General features: G+C 47.7%; 1 protein-coding gene across 1 annotated transcript in view; it reads right to left on the bottom strand.

Moving 5' to 3' along the window:
• Positions 1 to 649: 649 nt before the first annotated feature.
• The window catches only part of LOC109882123 (solute carrier family 15 member 1), a 66525-nt gene continuing 57746 nt past the window's right edge, over positions 650 to 9428 (bottom strand). The window contains exons 18-23 of the mRNA XM_031816009.1: positions 8371 to 8417; positions 3651 to 3749; positions 3444 to 3561; positions 2905 to 3042; positions 2637 to 2744; positions 650 to 1305 (exon numbers count right to left, since the gene is read on the bottom strand). Coding sequence (XP_031671869.1) covers positions 1036 to 1305; positions 2637 to 2744; positions 2905 to 3042; positions 3444 to 3561; positions 3651 to 3749; positions 8371 to 8417 — 780 coding nt within the window. The 3' untranslated portion in view covers positions 650 to 1035. The remainder of the gene's footprint in view (positions 1306 to 2636; positions 2745 to 2904; positions 3043 to 3443; positions 3562 to 3650; positions 3750 to 8370; positions 8418 to 9428) is intronic.

Consider the following 9428-nt stretch of genomic DNA (forward strand, 5'->3'; position numbering starts at 1 on the left):
GGGCCTAATGAATGTGTTTCAATTGACTGGTTGATTTCCTTATGTGAACTGTATCTCAGTAAAGTCTTTGAAATTGTTGCATGTTGTGTGTATATATAATTTACAATCCTCTTATACAAATGGCTTACTCATTTACCTAGCTCTTATCAATAGCTAAGAAAGCTGTTATCGTGCTAAAGTTCAAGGTCAGAAAACACGTAGAGAGAAAACTGCATAAAAAGGGAATGACGTTCCATTTACAGGCGCTTACCTCGGGTTGGAATTCCGCCCTAGGAACCAAACTAAACTGGGATGGAGCGGAATTCCGCCCTAGGAACCAAACTAAACTGGGATGGAGCGGAATTCCGCCCTAGGAACCAAACTAAACTGGGATGGAGCGGAATTCCGCCCTAGGAACCAAACTAAACTGGGATGGAGCGGAATTCCGCCCTAGGAACCAAACTAAACTGGGATGGAGCGGAATTCCGCCCTAGGAACCAAACTAAACTGGGATGGAGCGGAATAACGCCCTAGGAACCAAACTAAACTGGGATGGAGCGGTCTGATTTTGTCCAAAAGAAACTCTCCTTTTCGTTGCAAAACAAAGTGGTTTGCTACGGTTTGGACTAATGATTACCTTGCACCTGGCTAACAATATCACGACACAAAGTTAGACTCATCCTCTTTATTGAAGCACTTGACTGCCAGGGACTCACTTGGTGTGGAATTAATACCAAGAGTCCCTGGCAACATCAAACCCAAAACAACTACATATTCAGTACACAAAACACTGTACTGGGAAATGAATAGGAATGGTCATTCATACAGTATGTCCTCTTTCGAATAAATTATGATGAGCAAAAATACATTCATAATGTTGCTTTTGCTACATGGTGCAAAATAAATCGTTGTAAAAAATGATTTACAATATATCAAAGTCCAAATTTACCCATAAAGCTGTAAAGATTCATGTTCATAAGATTAAGTTCCAATGGTTCTCTCTCTGAGACCTGTTCTGATTGGTTCAGGAGGAGGAGGTGGTGTGAATGGGGAGTTTTACATCTTGCTCTGTTTGACGTCTTGGTTATGCTGCTCAACAACAGAATCCCTCTTCTTCTTGTCAGAACCCTTGCTGCTCTTGCTGCAGTCTGAGTCCTTTCTCTCCATCTCAACCCGATCTCTCTTCTTCTCCTCCGGCTCGTGTTCCGGCTGGCGGAACTGGGCCTCGATCTCCGCTGGGTCAGTGTAGGTGTAGAAGTAGGACATGACGGCGAACACAATACACACCACCACAAGGAGAGAGGCAAACAGGATGTATTCTGCCCACTGGAACACACAGACACACAGGGGTTAATATCACTACTCTGCCCCCTGGAACACACAGGGGTTAATATCACTACTCTGCCCCCTGGAACACACAGGGGTTAATATCACTACTCTGCCCCCTGGAACACACAGGGGTTAATATCACTACTCTGCCCACTGGAACACACAGACACACAGGGGTTAATATCACTACTCTGCCCCCTGGAACACACAGGGGTTAATATCACTACTCTGCCCACTGGAACACACAGACACACAGGGGTTAATATCACTACTCTGCCCCCTGGAACACACAGGGGTTAATATCACTACTCTGCCCCCTGGAACACACAGGGGTTAATATCACTACTCTGCCCCCTGGAACACACAGACACACAGGGGTTAATATCACTACTCTGCCCCCTGGAACACACAGGGGTTAATATCACTACTCTGCCCCCTGGAACACACAGGGGTTAATATCACTACTCTGCCCCCTGGAACACACAGACACGCAGGGGTTAATATCACTACTCTGCCCCCTGGAACACACAGGGGTTAATATCACTACTCTGCCCACTGGAACACACAGACACACAGGGGTTAATATCACTACTCTGCCCCCTGGAACACACAGGGGTTAATATCACTACTCTGCCCCCTGGAACACACAGGGGTTAATATCACTACTCTGCCCCCTGGAACACACAGACACACAGGGGTTAATATCACTACTCTGCCCCCTGGAACACACAGGGGTTAATATCACTACTCTGCCCCCTGGAACACACAGGGGTTAATATCACTACTCTGCCCCCTGGAACACACAGGGGTTAATATCACTACTCTGCCCCCTGGAACACACAGGGGTTAATATCACTACTCTGCCCCCTGGAACACACAGACACACAGGGGTTAATATCACTACTCTGCCCCCTGGAACACACAGGGGTTAATATCACTACTCTGCCCCCTGGAACACACAGGGGTTAATATCACTACTCTGCCCCCTGGAACACACAGGGGTTAATATCACTACTCTGCCCCCTGAAACACACAGGGGTTAATATCACTACTCTGCCCCCTGGAACACACAGGGGTTAATATCACTACTCTGCCCCCTGGAACACACAGAGGTTAATATCACTACTCTGCCCCCTGGAACACACAGGGGTTAATATCACTACTCTGCCCCCTGGAACACACAGAGGTTAATATCACTACTCTGCCCCCTGGAACACACAGACAACAAGGTTTAGATATCAATGAACTTAGGCCCTATCTGACCTCAGTACAGTGGTAGTGTTTAGAGGGTTTTATAGGGTTCTAGATGTTAGAAGATTTGTAGTAACCTGATCTGGGAGCTGTGCTGCCTCGGCAACAATCAGCACTATGATGTTTCCCACGGCGACGGTGAACAGCCAACCAGCCTGCAGCACCGACTTCATGTTGCTAGGCGCCTGCAGAGCAAGAAGAGGTGTGCATTAGGTTTTGGGTTGAGATGAGAATTGAAAGTTAATTGACAAAGTCTGAGTCGAGTTGTGTTTGGATGACAGAGAAGAGAGCCACTAGAGATCAAGGCTCGTGTGACGGGTGAGAGAGGACAGTGGCGCCCCCTACCTGCGAGTAGGAGAACTCCAGGCCAGTCACAGAGAACACCACCTCTCCTGCTGTCATGAGGAAGTACTGAGGGATCTGCCAGCCCATGTGGATGGTGTTGGGCTTGATGTCTTCTACCACCTGGATGGCCTGCCAACACTGGACACAGTAATCAACACATGAAACACTATTACTACAAAAAGAATAAACAGCAAACAACAGAAAAACATGCAGTAAAACCCTGGTAAACAGCCCAACATGGGCCTTCACAACACAATCAGACACAGCACACAGAAAAACATGCAGTAAAACCCTGGTAAACAGCCCAACATGGGCCTTCACAACACAATCAGACACAGCAAACAGAAAAACATGCAGTAAAACCCTGGTAAACAGCCCAACATGGGCCTTCACAACACAATCAGACACAGCAAACAGAAAAACATGCAGTAAAACCCTGGTAAACAGCCCAACATGGGCCTTCACAACACAATCAGACACAGCACATTGCTAGTTTGGTTGAGGGTTAGGTATCAGGGGTTATAGGATAGAGGACTTACATCAGGGCTTCCAATGTTGAATGTGGATGGTATGACGAGGGTGAAGGCGCTGCCAAAGCCCAGCTCTTTAGAGTACAGACACGATGCACCACCTCTGTTCATGATGGTAAACTCCGCCCTGAGACACACAACAGCCAATCAGATCTCTCTCCTCGTCCCCCCCATATGGTATGAATGTGTGTTGATATGAAGCAAAAAGCCACTCACTTTCCCTGTGGAACCAGACTGTAGTTGGAGACAGACAGAGGAGCGATGTCACCGACTCCCAACGTAACATTCAACGGACTGCCCAAAGCATTCACAAATCTACGGTATGAAAGAGCAAAACAACAGGTCAGGAACACTTTAGATGGATAACTCATTGACCAGTTCAGAACCCAGACCCTAACCACTAACAGGACTGTTGGTAACACTCAGGGTCCTGACCCTAACCACTAACAAGACTGTTGGTAACACTCAGGGTCCTGACCCTAACCACTAACAGGACTGTTGGTAACACTCAGGGTCCTGACCCTAACCACTAACAAGACTGTTGGTAACACTCAAGGTCCTGACCCTAACGGGACTGTTGGTAACACTCAGGGTCCTGACCCTAACCACTAACGGGACTGTTGGTAACACTCAGGGTTCAGACCCTAACCACTAATGGGACTGTTGGTAACACTCAGGATCCTGACCCTAACCACTAACGGGACTGTTGGTAACACTCAGGGTTCAGACCCTAACCACTAATGGGACTGTTGGTAACACTCAGGGTTCAGACCCTAACCACTAATGGGACTGTTGGTAACACTCAGGTTTCAGACCCTAACTACTAACGGGACTGTTGAAACACTCAGGGTCCTGACCCTAACCACTAACGGGACTGTTGGTAACACTCAGGGTACGGACCCTAACCACTAATGGGACTGTTGGTAACACTCAGGTTTCAAACCCTAACCACTAATGGGACTGTTGGTAACACTCAGGGTTCAAACCCTAACCACTAATGGGACTGTTGGTAACACTCAGGGTCCTGACCCTAACCACTAACGGGACTGTTGTTAACACTCAGGGTTCAGACCCTAACCACTAATGGGACTGTTGGTAACACTCAGGGTTCAAACCCTAACCACTAATGGGACTGTTGGTAACACTCAGGGTCCTGACCCTAACCACTAACGGGACTGTTGGTAACACTCAGGGTTCAGACCCTAACCACTAACGGGACTGTTGTAACACTCAGGGTTCAGACCCTAACCACTAATGGGACTGTTGGTAACACTCAGGGTCCTGACCCTAAGCACTAACGGGACTGTTGGTAACACTCAGGGTTCAGACCCTAACCACTAATGGGACTGTTGGTAACACTCAGGGTCCTGACCCTAACCACTAACGGGACTTTGGTAACACTCAGGGTTCAGACCCTAACCACTAATGGGAGAGGTTGGTAACACTCAGGGTTCAAACCCTAACCACTAATGGGACTGTTGGTAACACTCAGGGTCCTGACCCTAACCACTAACGGGACTGTTGGTAACACTCAGGGTTCAGACCCTAACCACTAATGGGACTGTTGGTAACACTCAGGGTTCAGACCCTAACCACTAATGGGACTGTTGGTAACACTCAGGTTTCAGACCCTAACCACTAACGGGACTGTTGTAACACTCAGGGTCCTGACCCTAACCACTAACGGGACTGTTGGTAACACTCAGGGTACGGACCCTAACCACTAATGGGACTGTTGGTAACACTCAGGGTTCAGACCCTAACCACTAATGGGTCTGTTGTAACACTCAGGGTTCAGACCCTAACCACTAATGGGACTGTTGGTAACACTCAGGGTTCAAACCCTAACCACTAATGGGACTGTTGGTAACACTCAGGGTCCTGACCCTAACCACTAACGGGACTGTTGGTAACACTCAGGGTTCAGACCCTAACCACTAATGGGACTGTTGGTAACACTCAGGGTTCAGACCCTAACCACTAATGGGACTGTTGGTAACACTCAGGTTTCAGACCCTAACCACTAACGGGACTGTTGTAACACTCAGGGTCCTGACCCTAACCACTAACGGGACTGTTGGTAACACTCAGGGTACGGACCCTAACAACTAATGGGACTGTTGGTAACACTCAGGGTTCAGACCCTAACCACTAATGGGTCTGTTGTAACACTCAGGGTTCAGACCCTAACCACTAATGGGACTGTTGGTAACACTCAGGGTTCAGACCCTAACCACTAACAAGACTGTTGGTAACACTCAGGGTTCAGACCCTAACCACTAATGGGACTGTTGTAACACTCAGGGTCCAGACCCTAACCACTAATGGGACTGTTGTAACACTCAGGGTTCAGACCCTAACCACTAATGGGACTGTTGTAACACTCAGGGTTCAGACCCTAACCACTAATGGGACTGTTGGTAACACTCAGGGTCCTGACCCTAACCACTAACGGGACTGTTGTAACACTCAGGGTTCAGACCCTAACCACTAATGGGATTGTTGTGACACTCAGGGTTCAGACCCTAACCACTAATGGGACTGTTGGTAACACACAGGGTCCTGACCCTAACCACTAACGGGACTGTTGGTAACACTCAGGGTTCAGACCCTAACCACTAACGGGACTGTTGTAACACTCAGGGTCCTGACCCTAACCACTAACGGGACTGTTGGTAACACTCAGGGTCCTGACCCTAACCACTAACGGGACTGTTGGTAACACTCAGGGTTCAGACCCTAACCACTAACGGGACTGTTGTAACACTCAGGGTTCAGACCCTAACCACTAATGGGACTGTTGGTAACACTCAGGGTTCAGACCCTAACCACTAACAAGACTGTTGGTAACACTCAGGGTTCAGACCCTAACCACTAATGGGACTGTTGGTAACACACAGGGTCCTGACCCTAACCACTAACGGAACTGTTGGTAACACTCAGGGTTCAGACCCTAACCACTAATGGGACTGTTGTAACACTCAGGGTTCAGAACCTAACCACTATCGGGACTGTTGTAACACTCAGGGTTCAGACCCTAACCACTAATGGGACTGTTGTAACACTCAGGGTTCAGACCCTAAGCACTAATGGGACTGTTGTAACACTCAGGGTTCAGACCCTAACCACTAATGGGACTGTTGGTAACACTCAGGGTTCAGACCCTAACCACTAACAAGACTGTTGGTAACACTCAGGGTTCAGACCCTAACCACTAATGGGACTGTTGGTAACACACAGGGTCCTGACCCTAACCACTAACGGGACTGTTGGTAACACTCAGGGTTCAGACCCTAACCACTAACGGGACTGTTGGTAACACTCAGGTTTCAGACCCTAACCACTAATGGGACTGTTGGTAACACTCAGGGTTCAGACCCTAACCACTAATGGGACTGTTGGTAACACACAGGGTCCTGACCCTAACCACTAACGGGACTGTTGGTAACACTCAGGGTTCAGACCCTAACCACTAACGGGACTGTTGTAACACTCAGGGTCCTGACCCTAACCACTAACGGGACTGTTGGTAACACTCAGGGTCCTGACCCTAACCACTAACGGGACTGTTGGTAACACTCAGGGTTCAGACCCTAACCACTAACGGGACTGTTGTAACACTCAAGGTTCAGACCCTAACCACTAATGGGACTGTTGTAACACTCAGGGTTCAGACCCTAACCACTAACGGGACTGTTGGTAACACTCAGGGTTCAGACCCTAACCACTAACGGGACTGTTGTAACACTCAGGGTTCAGACCCTAACCACTAATGGGACTGTTGTAACACTCAGGGTTCAGACCCTAACCACTAACGGGACTGTTGGTAACACTCAGGGTCCTGACCCTAACCACTAACGGGACTGTTGGTAACACTCAGGGTTCAGACCCTAACCACTAACGGGACTGTTGTAACACTCAGGGTTCAGACCCTAACCACTAACGGGACTGTTGTAACACTCAGGGTTCAGACCCTAACCACTAACGGGACTGTTGTAACACTCAGGGTCCAGACCCTAACCACTAATGGGACTGTTGTAACACTCAGGGTTCAGACCCTAACCACTAATGGGACTGTTGTAACACTCAGGGTTCAGACCCTAACCACTAATGGGACTGTTGGTAACACTCAGGGTCCTGACCCTAACCACTAACGGGACTGTTGTAACACTCAGGGTTCAGACCCTAACCACTAATGGGATTGTTGTAACACTCAGGGTTCAGACCCTAACCACTAATGGGACTGTTGGTAACACTCAGGTTTCAGACCCTAACCACTAACGGGACTGTTGTAACACTCAGGGTCCTGACCCTAACCACTAACGGGACTGTTGGTAACACTCAGGGTACGGACCCTAACCACTAACGGGACTGTTGGTAACACTCAGGGTCCTGACCCTAACGGGATTGTTGGTAACACTCAGGGTTCAGACCCTAACCACTAATGGGACTGTTGGTAACACGCAGGGTTCTGACCCTAACCACTAATGGGACTGTTGGTAACACTCAGGGTTCAGACTCTAACCACTAACGGGACTGTTGGTAACACTCAGGGTCCTGACCCTAACCACTAATGGGACTGTTGGTAACACTCAGGGTCCTGACCCTAACCACTAATGGGACTGTTGGTAACACTCAGGGTTCAGACCCTAACCACTAATGGGACTGTTGGTAACACTCAGGGTCCTGACCCTAACCACTAATGGGACTGTTGGTAACACTCAGGGTCCTGACCCTAACCACTAACGGGACTTTTGGTAACACTCAGGGTCCTGACCCTAACCACTAATGGGACTGTTGGTAACACTCAGGGTTCAGACCCTAACCACTAACAGGACTGTTGGTAACACTCAGGGTCCTGACCCTAACCACTAATGGGACTGTTGTAACACTCAGGGTCCTGACCCTAACCACTAACGGGACTGTTGTAACTGACCTGATGGCGTTCATGCCGTCATCGGGCTTCTTGCTCAAGTCGTAAACCTGGAGAGAGCAGACGAGAGAGAAACAGGAGGGGATGTTACATTCCATAGTGGCTGACTGATAAAACAACAGACATAGTGGCTGATAGACTGATATCAACAACAGATATAGTGGCAGATAGACTGATATCAACAACAGATATAGTGGCAGATAGACTGATATCAACAACAGACATAGTGGCTGATATCAACAACAGACATAGTGGCTGATATCAACAATAGACATAGTGGCTGATAGACTGATATCAACAACAGACATAGTGGCTGATAGACTGATACCAACAACAGACATAGTTGCTGAGAGACTGATATCAACAACAGACATAGTGGCTGAGAGACTGATATCAACAACAGACATAGTTGCTGAGAGACTGATATCAACAACAGACATAGTTGCTGAGAGACTGATATCAACAACAGACATAGTGACCAAGATTAGAATGGTAGATCAACAGACCAAGACTAGAATGGTAGATCAACAGACCAAGACTAGAATGGTAGATCAACAGACCAAGACTAGAATGGTAGATCAACAGACCAAGACCAGAATGGTAGATCCTATGACTATAGACCAAGTCTAGAATGGTAGATCAACACAGACCAAGACTAGAATGGTAGATCAACAGACCAAGACTAGAATGGTAGATCAACAGACCAAGACTAGAATGGTAGATCCTATGACTATGGACCAAGACTAGAATGGTAGATCAACTCAGACCAAGTCTAGAATGGTAGATCCTATGACTATAGACCAAGTCTAGAATGGTAGATCCTATGACTATAGACCAAGACTAGAATGGTAGATCCTATGACTATAGACCAAGACTAGAATGGTAGATCAACAGACCAAGACTAGAATGGTAGATCAACAGACCAAGACTAGAATGGTAGATCAACAGACCAAAACTAGAGTGGTAGATCCTATGACTATAGACCAAAACTAGAGTGGTAGATCCTATGACTATGGACCAAGTCTAGAATGGTAGATCCTATGACTATAGACCAAGACTAG

Source organism: Oncorhynchus kisutch, unplaced genomic scaffold (assembly GCF_002021735.2).
Source record: "Oncorhynchus kisutch isolate 150728-3 unplaced genomic scaffold, Okis_V2 scaffold727, whole genome shotgun sequence".
NCBI classification, from domain to species: Eukaryota; Metazoa; Chordata; class Actinopteri; order Salmoniformes; family Salmonidae; genus Oncorhynchus; species Oncorhynchus kisutch.